General features: G+C 42.6%; 2 protein-coding genes across 18 annotated transcripts in view; one reads left to right on the plus strand and one right to left on the minus strand.

The window, feature by feature from the left end:
* Positions 1–949: 949 nt before the first annotated feature.
* On the minus strand, positions 950–8666 carry Slitrk5 (SLIT and NTRK like family member 5). Of its 5 annotated transcripts, none has more exons than XM_074043155.1 (2): positions 8600–8666; positions 950–5288 (listed from the first exon to the last, which is right to left on the minus strand). In XM_074043155.1, the coding sequence occupies exons 1-2, from the start codon at positions 8664–8666 to the stop codon at positions 2398–2400; spliced, it is 2958 nt and encodes a 985-aa protein (XP_073899256.1). In that variant the 3' UTR covers positions 950–2397. The 5 variants fall into 5 exon arrangements, with proteins under 5 accessions (XP_073899256.1, XP_020010447.1, XP_073899254.1 ...); XM_020154858.2 differs by lacking the exon at positions 8600–8666 and adding an exon at positions 8406–8542 and having other exon boundaries at positions 951–5288; XM_074043153.1 differs by lacking the exon at positions 8600–8666 and adding an exon at positions 7861–8053 and having other exon boundaries at positions 951–5288.
* The window catches only part of LOC141411442 (uncharacterized), a 313736-nt gene continuing 307322 nt past the window's right edge, over positions 8183–14596 (plus strand). For 8 of the 13 annotated variants that reach the window (XR_012436178.1, XR_012436176.1, XR_012436177.1 and 5 more), the window contains exon 1: positions 9505–9746. Coding sequence is in view for 1 of the 13 variants with exons in the window: in XM_074043156.1 (XP_073899257.1) it covers positions 8665–9045 (381 nt within the window). In the remaining 12 variants the exon portion in view is untranslated. Of the gene's footprint in view, positions 8282–8664; positions 9747–14596 lie in introns of those variants that run through there. The other 5 variants (XR_012436180.1, XR_012436179.1, XR_012436174.1 and 2 more) reach the window with 4 other exon arrangements.

Consider the following 14596-nt stretch of genomic DNA (forward strand, 5'->3'; position numbering starts at 1 on the left):
TAAAAAAGTAACCTTCATTGTGAAAAATTTAATAACAATCCCAAATGTGAAGTGGATGTTAGTACTTATTTTACTCTTCTAATCCTGGATCTAATATGGAGATGGTAGATGAAAAGCAAGAGATACATTGTTGCTTCATGGTAATATCATAGTATTATTAAGCTTATTCTTTTCCTCTTTGAAAAAAATTTGGAAGATAAATTATTGTAAAGAATATGAATAGTTTCCTACACTTGGTCAATGTAGCATTGCGACTTTTCTTTTTCTTTTTTCTAATTCTTCAGGGAAACTGTTACCACCTGTTCAATCTGATTTCAAGTAGTTACTGTCAATTTACTCATGGGTGAATGCTGCCTCTTTGTGGCAGAATGCCATGCCAATTGTTCCTTAAACATGAAGTTTATGAACAGCCCTCAAAACACATCCTAGGTAAGATTATGGTGAGAAAAGCAGCAGCAATGAAGCACATGATTCTTTAAGTTTGAGATCCATTCAAATATTTCCTACCCTTAAACACTCATCTAAATTTGCTGGCAAACCTTATTCAGAGGTGAACAGCTTATACCCGCCAATATTGTTAACATCGAGCAAATTTAGATACAGTATCCATCACAATGGTTGAAGATAGTTTTGTACAAGTTAAAATATGGAAATTATAGAAAGTCATAGACTGAATAAATAATATGGATATGTCAAATATATAACACTGAAAGAAAAATGAAAATTCAATATATTACTTACCATGATCCATGTATTAGATGAATACTTCAGTAAGGAAACAACATGTGCAATTAGAATATCATTAATAAACATATTAAGTGACACATTCAGAAACAAACATCCTCAAACCAACCAAGGCATACATTATATATATATACATATACGTATATATATATACGTATATGTATATATATATAATGTATATTTTGAAATTTGTATAATTAGGGGAAAATCTTTTTCTCTTAGGAATGAAATTTAGTTATTTCCTAAATTGTTAATAATGGAAGTTCCACCAACCACACAAACCTGTCTTTTGCATCTCAAGGAATCATTACTTAAATCCCTCAAATTTGACATAGTTATCAAGTGTTTATTCAGAAACTATTTAAAAAAATTACATGTGCTGGGATACATAAGAGACTGTAACAACATAGCCCCATCTTACAGAGATCCTGTTTGTCATCATTTCTCGCTGCCCAAAGGGATAAAGACATTGTAAAGAGACTTGTACAGTCCATCATTTTGGTCTTCTGAGGTGCCAGTACACATGGATCTGTACAAATGCAACGTGGTGTGGTTACACAATCAAAAATTGGCTACAATAGTAGTCAAATCAATACATCATTTTGGTTCACTAATAAAAATACTTTTAAATCTTCTCTAAATAGACTCCCAAACTTCCATACAATTCTCACATGAATGGCCCAATTAATTGCCCTTTTTTTCTTTTATACACAGGGATACAATCAATTATTTATTTTTATTCTTTAAATTACAGATTCAATTGGGTAGGTTGCATTGGCTTTTAAAGATTTTGCCATTAAGTGCTCCATATTTTTAAAGATTTAAAATACCTTCCTGATAACACTTCAGTTTTGGAAATGCAGCTCTTAATACAATGTGACACCTCTGCAAAAATCATAGGCTAAATAGTCAAGGAAAGAGGAATGCTAAATGTGCATATAAAAATAGGTGCTACAATAAAATATTTGTATATTTCATCAATAAGTTATTTTGACTAATCAATTATGGATCATATAGCTCTGTAATTTTAATGATTTGTCCACATCTATAGTGATCCTTTTCTGAATCACAGTACTTTTGTTTTTTAATTCAAATGTCCAGAATGCATACAAACACATCCTTTAAAAACAAAGGAAAGGAATAGGAAGGGAGGTGGGAGGGAAGGAGATGGAAAAGAGAACAAATTTCTTATTAAAGTTGGGGTGTGCTAATCTCACCACCAAAGCCATTTCGACCCACCCATGGCTTAAAGGGGGAGAAAGAATGGGCTGGCGGTGGGAGAGCAAAGAGGAAGCTTACAAACTATGTGCTGCCATCTTCTATCATTCACAGCACTTCCAACCACCACAAAAATGACTATGACCTTTAACAAGTCATCTTTCCAGCAAACTGCCTTCTATAAAGCCCTTCTTCTCTCCTCCCCCACACACAAGAAGAGAAAGCGATGTGCCCAGTTTACACAAATGTTTCCCGCGTGTAAAATTAAAAGGAAATTGCACACCCTTCCAGTTATCTTCCGTCAAAGCTGAGAATCCCGTGCCAAGGCACTTCACCCTAAACGTTGAAACAACACAATTAATCAAATGTGTTCACCGTGTTGTCTGCTTGCTTGTTTGTTTTAAATGCAAAAGCTCCAAGGGAGTTTCTTTGCTTTTAGAACTGACTAAATGTGGTCTGTTTTTCCAGCACTTCGAGGTAGTCCGGCTCAACGTTTAGTTTTGCTTTTAACTCCAGATACTCGTTCCGGTTGGGTTCTACAAAGACAGCACTCGGGGGGCTGTAGAGCACCGGTTCTCGCAGCCTGCTGTCCCCTGCCCCCGGGTGCAAATACTGATGGGGGCGTCTCAGGTCATAGTTGGGGGAGAAAGTGTAAGCAGCAGGGCTGCATGGGAATTTAGGATATTCCGGGAGGCTGTTGCCGGCGGGGGTGGTGGAGCAGTGTTTGTCTGGCTCTAAAATGCCCCTGTAAAAGCGGTCTGCATCCTGCACCGGCGACAGTAGGTCCTCCCGGGGCTCGATGGTGCTGACGCTGTAGGCGGGGCTCCGCAAGTGGTGGCTTTCCCGCCTCTCATCCTCCCCAGGCTGGAGCTGCAGCTGCGGCGGGGGCTGCTGCTGGGGCTGCTGCGGCGGCGGCGGCGGCGGCTGCTGCTGCAGGTGGTGGTTGCTGCTGTAGGTGACCTTGAGCTCATGTAGGTCTTTGTAATCCTCCACGGAGTTACCTTCTCGGGAACGGTAGATGGGGTTTTTGCACATGTGGCCCAGAGGATGAGGGATGTATTCATACACGTGGCCCGCGGGCGTCTTCACCTTGGGCAGCGCGGGCCCTCGGTGGTGCACGTGCGCGTGAGGGTGGCCACCGGCTCCGCCGCCGCCGCCGCTGCCGCCGTAGACGCTGTACTGCATGTTGAAGGAGCTCACGTCGGAGTTGTTGGTGCTGGTGTGGTCGCTCTGGTTCTTCTTCCTGCGCTTCATGACCAGCACGAAGAGCCCGGCGGCCACGAAGACGGACATGATGAAAACCAGCAACAGGCTGAGGATCAACACGGACAAGGGCACCGAGGACGCACCTCCACCGGAGCCCAAGCCCGCGGGGGCCCCAGTGCTGTTCAGCCGGACTGCAGGTGTCACTGCGCTGGTCCTCGCTGGTACTTGGATGGAGGAGGGTGTTGGCGTGGAAACCACCACATCGGAGTAGTCTGGGCATAGCAATTCTGACTTAATGGAGCGCATATCGGTCTCGGCGAATTTCTTGGGTGCCTTACAGATCACCTCGTCTACTAGGACGCCTACTTTGAGCTGTTCGACCCACAGCTTCATGCCGACCACCTCACAGGTACAATCCCAAGGGTTGTCGTGCAGGTCGATTTGGATGAGTGACTTCAGCTGGTCCAAAACTCCACTCACCGGTAAGGAGGTAAAGTGGTTACTCCTCAGGTTCAGTCTGAGGAGAGTCAGGCCAGAGAAGACACCTGAGGGCATGGCCTGCAGAAGATTGTTGTTCAGAAATAGCAGCTGAAGGTTTGGGACTGGATCGAAAGTCCCAGACTGAATCTCACGTATGAGATTGTACTGAAGGAAGAGATACTGTAGGCTCTGCAGGCCATAAAATAACTCTGGGCTCAGCCTCTCGATCCTGTTGCCATTCAGGTAAAGGCGTCTCAGGTTGCTGAGATCCCCAAAGGCTCGATCTTGGATCATAGAGATACGATTATTACCCAGGTGCAGGAGGTCCAGTCCTGTGGCCTCCAAGAAATCAGCCCTGCGCACCACAGCAATGTAGTTCTCTGTCAGATACATTTTCTTGGGATTGTAGGGCTTCGGCTGCAGCTCAGCAATGCTCTCGATCTTTCGTTCCTGGCAGTTAACATTGAGGCCCAGATCTGAGATCTGCAGGTTGCAAGTGCACGTGGTGGGACACTCCAAAGGCACCGGGGATTTGGTCTGGTACGCGATGCTGGGTCCATAGTTACTGTAGCCCAAGTCCTTAGAGGGCTGCCTAGAGGTGGGGCGCACTCTGGGCTTGTTGGGTTGGCGGGTCCCCTTAGGGGGCTTTAAAGGGGGTTTGTAAACAGCAGAGGAGGAAGTGGCCACGGAATTCACCGAGGCTGGTGTGGTGTGTAAATACCCCGTGGTGCTCAAAGGCGTTTGTGGCCTCATCTCATAGTCGGAAATAAGTTTCCTTGGGCAAAGTTCCTGCTTGGATACCTCGTCTAAGTCCCTGCCATGTAAACGAAAGGGAGTCTCACAAACCACATCACCCACAAGGGCAGAGTAGGAGATGCTGTCCAACCAATCCTTGAGAGAGATCAGCTCACAGGAGCAATTCCAGGGGTTTTCCTCCAGCTGCAATTCTACAACTTTATCCATGTGTTGCAACAGTCCTACATAGGGCAGAAGTTTCAGCCGGTTTCCCCGCAGGTCCAAGTGCGTTAAGGGCACAAAATGGAAAAGATTGTTGGGTAAACTTGACAAGAGATTGTCATTGAGGATAAGCACCTGCAACAAATGCAGTTTCCCAAAAGCATTGGGTTCAATGACGCTGATGTAATTGTAATCGACTTGTAGGTATTCCAGGTTCTCCAAGCCAAGGAAGGTATCATCTCGCAAAAGTTCCAGCTTATTATTGTTCAGATGCAGCCTCCTCAAACCCCGAAGCCCATGGAAAGCCCCAGTCTCAATGTCTTGGATAACATTGCTACCCAAATGTAAAATTGAAGCCCCAGTGTAATTGACAAACTCATTGGGATAGAGTCTGTTCAAAAGGTTTCCAGACAACAAGAGGTGATAGATTGGGAAACGGGGAGGGCTAATTTCGGAGAGACTGATGATCCCCCGATTTTCACAGCTCACAGTTAAAATGCCATCCTTTTCCTCACAAGGACATGCATTGTCACAGATTTCCCCATAATAATCGATGGTTTCTGCACACGAAAGGACGAGAGATGTTACAGCAAACGCTAGAGTCTGCAGCATCCAGCTATGCATTTTTCTGTGAAGGTCCTGTTCCAAAGTTACTGGGGGGCAGCAAGTGTGCATTTTACCTCCTGCAAGGGAGAGAGGAAACAAGGAAACAATAGAATATAACAAAAATTTAAGGGACTGGTGTGAAAGTCTCTCTTCCCTGATACTATTTCTCTGAAATTCAGGAAGTAATATGAATTGTACCCCCTCCCTGCCCCAGTGGAACATCCACATTCTCTAGACTTTATTAAATTTTGATATTCGTTCTCATTTAAAGGCTCATTTCATTTTCTAATGAGCACACTACCAGTGTGCTGCTTTTTAGAAGATGAGGGAAGATAAAGTCCCATTTTAGTGTTCTCTGCTCCCCCTTCTCAAACCAATCCATAAATATACATAAAATGGCTGTCAGTTCAGTTTCATGATTCTAATTTAAGAGTAAAGAAACATCATTTTACAAGGTTCCCCACCTAACCTGCACCCAGCCCCCCCTCCCCTTCTTTCTTTCAGGATCTCCTCAGTTAACAGTTCACCAGGAAGGTCTCCCATTTTCACAGAAAAGAGAGGAGCTACTATACTTAGGTTATTTTAAACCATCGCAAGAAATGTCAGGGTGGGAGCCAAAGAATACTTTTCAGAGGCAAAAAGGCTTCAAGACAATGCATCAAAAAGAGCCAGGAGAATCTCTTAAATCATCAATTGTCTTCCGGAGCTCTGGATGTGGAGAAAAAGGAGAGCGCCTTTGCTTTGATGGTGGACTTCACTATCACACTATTAAACACATCAGCGTCCTAATTGCATGCACGGTGCCACTTAGCAGCTCTTCCCAGAGAGCGCCCTCCGACCACTTCTCCTCATTGATCATGTCAGCGACGACGCCACTAGCCGCATTTTTAAGCAACTGAAATAGTTCTGCACGATGGATTACAAAGAACTCAGAGAAGGCATCCGCAATCTCAGAACACCTCGGAGTAGGTTGAGTTTAAAGAGGACAACCCCACAGCTTACCCGGAGTCAGCTAAAAGTAAACCAACAATCAGCGTCAAAGCCTCCCTTATCTCGGGCACCGCGTCAGTTTGCTACGGTATGCAAAACTAACCCTACTGAATTAGCAAGACTGAGAATAAACTGACATTTCACCAATATCTCCATCTTTGGAGTTGCTTATTGCTTTAATTGTCAATCCCCTCCCCGCCTTTTCCCCTTATGTAAAGGGCAACTAGGCTGATTAAAAAGCAAAATAGAAAGGTGGAAGGGAGAACAGCAAGTGACATAGGTCAGGGCTTTAATATCCGAATTTCATCTCCTCAAGGAATCAATCTGATCCCCTCCCCCTTCTCTTTCTTTCTTTCTTTCTTTCTTTCTTTCTTTCTGTCCTCTAAAAGGCTTCTTTTGGCTTCCTACTTTTGGTCGACAGCAGTACTCTTAAAAGAAGGACATAAATGGAGTGTATGAGTGCGTGTTGCGTTGGTTAGTGGGGCTGCGGGGGAGGGGGGAGGCGCAGCATCTCATACAAATGCTGGGCTCTAGAAACCCATGCCTTTTCTCTGGTCAACCTTCCTTTTGGCCTCACCACAAAGTCTTATGTCTAATCTCAACCCAAAACTAAAGCAAAACGTTTCTAAGGTACAGGTTCAAGCCTGGAGACCTTGCTCTTGATCCCCAAGTCGACTCCAGCCCGCGTTATTAAAAGCGCCTGCATTCACACGCACATGTGCAAGTGTGCCTGAGAATCATTCACGTTTGGCCACCCAGACGTGTCGAGACTAATCGCAACCACTGTGTACAATCCTCGATAGTACCCCCTACCTCCCGTCACAATGGCAAACCTCTCCTCCATAAAACGTCTCTCCATGAAAGCAAAACGTTTACCTTAAAATTTCGGTTCTCCGCTGGATCAAATCTCCACATCCATTCAACTGGGCTGGGTCCCCTCCCCCTCCCTAGCTGTGCTTCCCCGCCCCCAATCACCTCCTTCCCCATCTGAAAGCACATTGCAAATTGTGTCCAGCCAGTATTAAACTCAAGCGTTTACAACTTTAATTCAGTTCTGGTTAGCAAAGGTGGAGGAGCTTCTTTTCGCTCCACTCCCTTCCCTTCCTTGCCATCAAAGGAGACCAAAAATTTGAGAAAATAAAGTTGAATGAGCTGGGGAAGGCTGACATTCTGACTGGGAAACACACCGCCGATGTAAATTCGCGGGTGCGCTGTGCATTCTCAAATTATCAAGGAAAAAAATTGGAGGGCGGGGGCGAGGGACTGTATTTGTTCTGCCCCAAAGAATTTAGAGCCTGGATCACAGCCTTGCATATCCCTGCATTAAGCAGCATGGGGCCGCTCCGGCTGGCGCCCATCACCCAGGCCAGAGCAGTGGTTCTGGGCACAGCTGCTCGAACGACTGCCCAGGCAGAAGCACCCGGAGTTCCAGGACGCGAGGTTCCCCTCCCCCATCCCGCCCCAAAGCGAAGGAAGGGTAAAGGGAAGAAGAAGGGGAGGGAGAGGGAAAGAAAGCCACTCTGCTACACACACACACACACACACACACACACACACACACACACACACACACGAGTCTCTTTTGCAAAGTAAACGACAGACTTACCCCCGTCTCACATCTCTAGGGCCCACTCATCATAGCCACCCTTTAAAAAATACCTCTTTGGGGTGTGCACTGGTGTCTGAAGCCCAGGCAGAGAGAGAAGGCAGCGAGCAGGGCGGTGTGAACCGCTGGAGGGAAGCGGCCCCCGGACACCGCCAGCCGCGGGCCGCCGCCGCGGTGGCGACCACGGGTTCCGGGGCTCCCCAAACGACTCTCCTCAGCGCTCTCCGCGGTAGTCGGAGCGGGCAGCAGGGTTGGGGGAAATGGGGGGCGATCGCAAGTGGTGGGAGGGGAAGAGGGGGAGGGGGTGGCGGAGGACCGGCTGGAGAGGCGCCTCGCGGTAGGGGCTGGGAGCCGGAGCCGGGCGGGGCGGGGAGGGGAGCAGTAGGGAGGGGAAGCGCGGAGCGGGAGGAGGGGGACGCGGAGAAGGATGCCTGGCACAGCCTGCCTGCCCCGCCAACGTGACGGTCAGCCTCGGTAAGCGAGCGCTCGCACCCGCTCACACTCATGCTCGCTCGCACAATCGCTCCCACCCGAGCTGAGGCGCGATCGCGGGGTCCCTGGCACCCTTCGCCGCACCCCTCCTCCGGCGGGTACTTACAGTTCCCATCTGAATAGGGGGCAACTTTCTCCGCCCCAGCAGTGGCCGCCGCCCCCTCCAGCCGCCTCTGGCTCCTTCCACGCACCCTCCGGCCTGGGTTCTCTCCGGCCGGCCCTCCCCTCCCCCCTAGGCTCTGCTCCTCTGGGTCTTCACCACATTCCCCCCTGGTCAGTGGCGCACACCCGAAGACGAGCCAAAGGGAGCGGGGCGCGAGGGTGTGCATGCATCGCTCGCCTTCTTCTTGCAGCGCACACTGTACATGGTAGTGAGGGGGCGACAGAAGGTGGCACTGGCCCCTCGGCAGCTCCGGCAGCGGCGACGGCGGCAGCTGCGGCTCCTACGCGGTCTTCCGCTTCCCCCGGCACGACGACCACCGCGCTGGGATCCCGCCGCCGCTGTCCTCCAGCCCAGCCAGCCGCCGCCGCGGCCCCTAATTAGTATTTGCACGGCTCCCGCATCCTCTTGGCTCTCTCATCTCTCCTGGTGTTTGCAGGGGGTTTTCCTCTATCTCTTCCCCAGATGCAGCGCAGGATCGTCATTATTTGGAACTCTTTATCCCCGACATCCTTTGAGGGGTCTGAGGAGCTGGAACAGCGTCGTTCTAAGCTTGTGGCGTGTCCTGGCAGCCTGGAGGCGCTAAAAAACTCAGAACAAGTGGCGTCTTCTCTCCCGGGGGCTGAGGAGGTGGCAACACGGTGAGCATCGTTCGGGTCTCTGAGGCATCTGCTGGGTAGCGGGTGCAGGGCCCCGTCCGGTGGTACTCTTGTTTATTGTCGCGCCGCCGCTGAGAGCCAAGCTGCCGCAGACATGGTGGGCCCGGTGCGAAGCGGCCGCGCAGTGGCCGATAGATGGCAGCCGAGGGCGAAGGCGTCCCTTGGCTCCGGCGGCGCAGTCGGAGCACCCCTTGGATGTCACATTCGAGGAAGACAGAGAAGTCTTGGACTCTGTGCGTAACACGAGCGTGGGAGCGTGCGAGCCTCACACTGGAAAGGGACGAGTGGAAAGCACCGCGACATGCCGGGCTTCGTGGTGATCGGGGACAGGTACTTCCAGCCCCCTGCTGTTCGCCTGCCTTCCTCTGCCATTTGCAGTAGAGCTGGGCTGCTGTCTCCTGTAAGTACTGTAAAGGACCCTGGAGGAGGGAGTGGTCCATCCTGAGAGCAATTTTTTTTTCTTTTTAAAGAACTACGTTTTATAGGTATGTCTGGGCAGTTCAAGGGAATGTGAACGACTCTCATTTGGTATGAACTAAAAAGCTGGAAAAGCTCTGTAGATGCAGTATCCTAGCAAAGGAGTTTCTGGAAGAGTTATCTACTAAACTCCACTAGCAGCATCTCTACAGTAAGTATTCTTGGCTCTTTCCGTGAAAAGACGCCTCCCTAACTTCAAGGAGGGCTTATGTGAACCGAGGCGTTTTCCGTGTTTGTAATATTTGGCCTGAAGTCAGCCTGGGTGCACACTAAGCGGCCCACTGCCTGCTGAATGCTCGAGCGCTTGTTTCTGTGATAGCTGGGTACCTTTACCGTGTGCATACATTTTAGACCTTTCATTCCAGAGTTATGTTTTGAACATAAATGCAATTGATTCCTAGTAATGTTGGGGACAATATTGTGGTTGTAGTCTGATTAAATATTTGGTTAATATGAATAGATTCAGATATAGGATATATGTATGTATGTGTACACATATGTATATCCACAAATATATTTACACATTATCTCCATATATATTGAGTTCAAAGAGTTTATTTTCAGGTGTGAGTATTTTAGTCTCCTAACATTTTTGTGACACTTTTTGACTATCCAGTGAAACTTAATTTGCACAATCTGTTTGCACAATTGCAAATATTTTTGGTTAAGCCAAAAATACTTTACAACTTTGCTTATTTCGTGTAAAAGGGAAGCGGAGAAAAGAAGTGATCTGTGACATCAAATGATGAAGATAAACTCTTATAATAGAACATCATGTTAAATTTAGAAACATTTGAAATAAGAATGATAGCCTCCGATACATTAAGTAAAGAGACATATAACAAACTTTACGTACAAAATAATTGCTATTGTCTTTTTTATAAGCTATTTATCCTCTATGTTGATAAAAACATTTTAGAATATTCATTTTTAAGTATAAAATAAAATTGAATTTTATCTTTCAAAATGAAATAAAAATATGTAACTTTAAAATTTCATATTAGTAACAGCCAAAAACCTTTGGCATATAAATATTGAGTCTTATCATAAAAATAATTTTCAGTGTTGATTAACTGTATAGAAGTTCTGAACAGTCATAGACTGTACTAATTATTAGACACCACAAAGTAGCTAATATACAACATTTGCATTTTATTACTTTTCTAAATCTTCACAATACTACTTATCAAAGAAATTTAATTTTAATATTATTCATTACAAAAATTTAGTTTTAACACCATTCATTAGAAAAATTTACTTCTTTGTACTATTTTTATTTTAAGCATTGCCCTAGTTAAGTAAATTTTTAAAGTAAAAAGTATTAAACATGTTTGGAATAAATTCTGGTTATAGTTTTGTTGAAAATACTTCTACAAACATTTCAGATTGTTTCTTGTGTTTCAAATAAATAAACGAAAACTTTCTACCATGAACTCAAATTTGAGAGTCTGAGGCGCCACCATTACCTTCCACCACCAGGTGTCTCTGTAAGCTGCTCTGCGGGAAAGTGGACTTAAGAAATAATGTGACAGGAAGAGACTAGAACAAAACACAATGGGAAACAAGGAAAAGCCTCAAGTTGTAATTAATAGAATTCTACTTGCTTTGTATGTTAACCGTTTCCTGGAAAATATATAAATGAGTCGTAGTGACTAAATTTGAGCCAAGACTTTTACTCAGATGAACAAACATATTTATGTTTCTCTCTATATTAAACATATGTCCTATAATGTGTATGTATGCTTTACCACATAGTTAAAAGAAACACAAATAATACATAAAACATCTGGGCAATAGAAAATAAAATTATTCATCGAATATATCTTTCCAGATTTAAGGTAATTAATATTAAATTAAATATTATTTCAGTTGGATGTGAAAACCTGAGAATTTGTGTCTAAATGTTTATGAATACTTAGGCATATTGTAATTAGCTTCTGAGTTAGTACCATCATAAATGCACATTAAATATAGAAATTCTTTGTGATAATTATCTACTGTATGGCCACAATTTTATGCCAACACATAAAATTTAAATTAATGTATCAAACTTGTCTTGAAATTGATCCTATATTTTTATGAATTCATATTTATAATTGTATGGAATTATTGTTTAGTAATATGTAAATGCTTGGAGGAATTCTTTCAGTATGTAAATTTCTTAAAACATTTCATTATATTTTATTTGTTTATCACTATAATTATTTCTAGAATATTAAAGTTCTTAGTTAAGAATTATAGTCTTTCATGAAACAACCCAACAGGAATTATAAAAAAGGAAATTATTTGGTAATAGCTGTGAGAATTCATGAGTACCAGCACCTATGAAATCTGAAGCCTATGGTGCTTTCATTTATTTTTAATAGTTTAAGTGGTGAATAATGACATTGGAATTCTGTTAGATTTCAGACTTTTCCCAGAACCAGATTCAGTAAATTACTTTTGTGATAGTAGTGACTAAGACTAAGAAGTATATATAACCCAATTTAGCAAATGACACTTTCTAAAGATCTAAATTTAAAGGTATTCTTTCCTTAAGCCTTTTGAATTGAAGTTATGTAAACTACATGCAAAAAAGTTGTCCCTCAGGGGGAAAAATGAATCCTCATTTATAATTGTTTCTCTTTGCAATTGCTTAACTAAATAACACTAAGGTACAAGGATTTGACTAGTCTGATGTGTTTGGAATTACAACAATCAAGCATAACATATAGCAATATTTGTAGAATCCAAAATGGTGAGCAAAATTAACTAATACAACTGACATTATTTATTTACTCATGAACTTGGTTGTTTACAGTCTTAGATGCAGAATCTCAGAAGAATAACAAAAAGATGTTCATAAAATAGTTTTCTTCTTTGCTTCATATAATTCATTGTAAATACATACTATAATTTTTGATAGAATTACATACTAATACATCCTCTTTGGAAGACCAACTGGAAATATCTCTTAAGCTTTAAAATGCATATATCTTTCAGAAAGTAGCCTAGAAATGTACCAAAGTAAAATATTCAATTTAGTATATGGGAAGATAATCCATATAGCAAATGACTGCATTTGAAAATTACTAAGAACAAGCTAAATGTCTGATTAAATGAAAAGTAGTACACATCCATCTGTACCTTGGAATACTTTTATACCTTAAATACCAGTGTGTTTCATTATTAATAGTGTATGTAGTATCACATATATATTCTGAAGGAGTGATGGGGAGAAGGGGTGAGAGGCAGGAGACATTTTTTCCTGAAAGACACACATGTACAACTCTAGCACTGGTAGTTATATCTCAGAAGAGGACTGGAACCCTTGAAAGAAATGGAGATTGATACTTCCCCATATACTATATTTTTTACCAGTTGAAATTTTGAACTTAAGTACATATTTATTATAAAAATTAAAAAGAAAAAATGTATTTGAAAAATAATCATATTTGGATCATGAAGGGGTGAAGATAACTTCTTTAATCCCTATCTCTTTATTTTAAAAATTATTTTATTGTTATAAGACACATTAATATTAATAGAGACACTGAATATGTTTCTAAGTATGAATGTAAATTAACTAGATACAATGATTTGTCTTAATAACTCTTACATATGATATTCAATTCTAGCTGCCAAGATCAAGTAATAAAATAGTAATTTACAGAAGCTAGTTTCTGTTATCTTCAGTGAACAGAATCATGCTGTGTATTGGGAGCATTCTTTTTTTTTCTTTTTACATCCTGTGGGTGGAGAGAATGATCAAAATGCTTCTGTAGAGAATATAATTGATTATACTTATAACTGTCAGCAGTAGCTCTCTACTGCTATATACATGAAGATGAGTAAGTAATTGTGACATAATTTAAATATACAAACTATAGTTCTAACCTGCTAGAACAAAGACTGCTGCTATCTAACTTGTACTAGCATTGAAATGTGCACATCCCACTGGAAAAGAGACAGCTTCACTATATGGCTAGCTTAGCTTTTCTATGCATGTCTGTATTAGTGGTATGATTAGTCTCTTGGGAACTACTGTTTCTTGGTTCTCAGGTATCTTTTGTCATATTTAGAGAACAAGTCCATAGAGGCATTATGTTATGCCTATATTTTCTGTTTTTTAAAGGAAAACAGTTAATCATTCTAACACACAGTTTGTCACAGAAATTCAGACTATTTCCTATATGAGAATGTCTAAATTGACATACTGTGTTTTAGTTGTCCATTGGAATTCTTCAGTCTACTGGACATTCCCACTCCTTATATTTCCGCAAAATAATCAGCTTTTTTCCCAGCTTCAACACTTTGGTTTGTAGTACCCTTTGCTCTAAGAGTCTTTTCTCTTTTCCTTTATTTCTTGTTCTAAAAAACTTCCAGTGAGTACTTTCTCTATCAGAAAAATCTTCCCTATCCACTCTAATCAACATTCTTTTGTGATCCTAGCCAACTCTGAGCACTTGTTCATCTAGCAGTTTTCCTGCTTTGTCCATCACTTCATCTAACACAATGTCTTATGTCCTGTTTAACGTTTGTTATCCCTTCCATGGCAAGGAAAATGAGCTCCAGAAAACGTTGTATTCAGAAAAGTACATTTAAATTTCTTTCATTTATTTTTTTTTAGCAGTACTGGGTTTTGAACTCAGGGCAGGGCTTCGTGCTTGCTAAGTAGATGCTCTATCACTTCAGCCATACTGCCAACTATACATTCCTTCATTCAAATATATTTACCTACTATCTGCCATATGCTAGATCATGTCTCTTATATTTGAGATAAAAATAATTGGTTTATATTAGGAAATTTGGATGATTACAAAGATATTTTAACTTTTTTAAACAAATCATCTTCATTTTCTTGTCAAAGGGATGGGATATGTCATACAAAAATACTATTGCATAAATTATACTTTTGAATAATATTTGTTGTATCATATATATGCAAAGTCTGTTTAGGAGGCCAAACCAAAAACTTTCTGTTATGATGTATCTTTTCTGGGCTATCTGATATGATAGCCA

This window comes from Castor canadensis, chromosome 10, assembly GCF_047511655.1.
Source record: "Castor canadensis chromosome 10, mCasCan1.hap1v2, whole genome shotgun sequence".
Classification (NCBI taxonomy): Eukaryota; Metazoa; Chordata; class Mammalia; order Rodentia; family Castoridae; genus Castor; species Castor canadensis.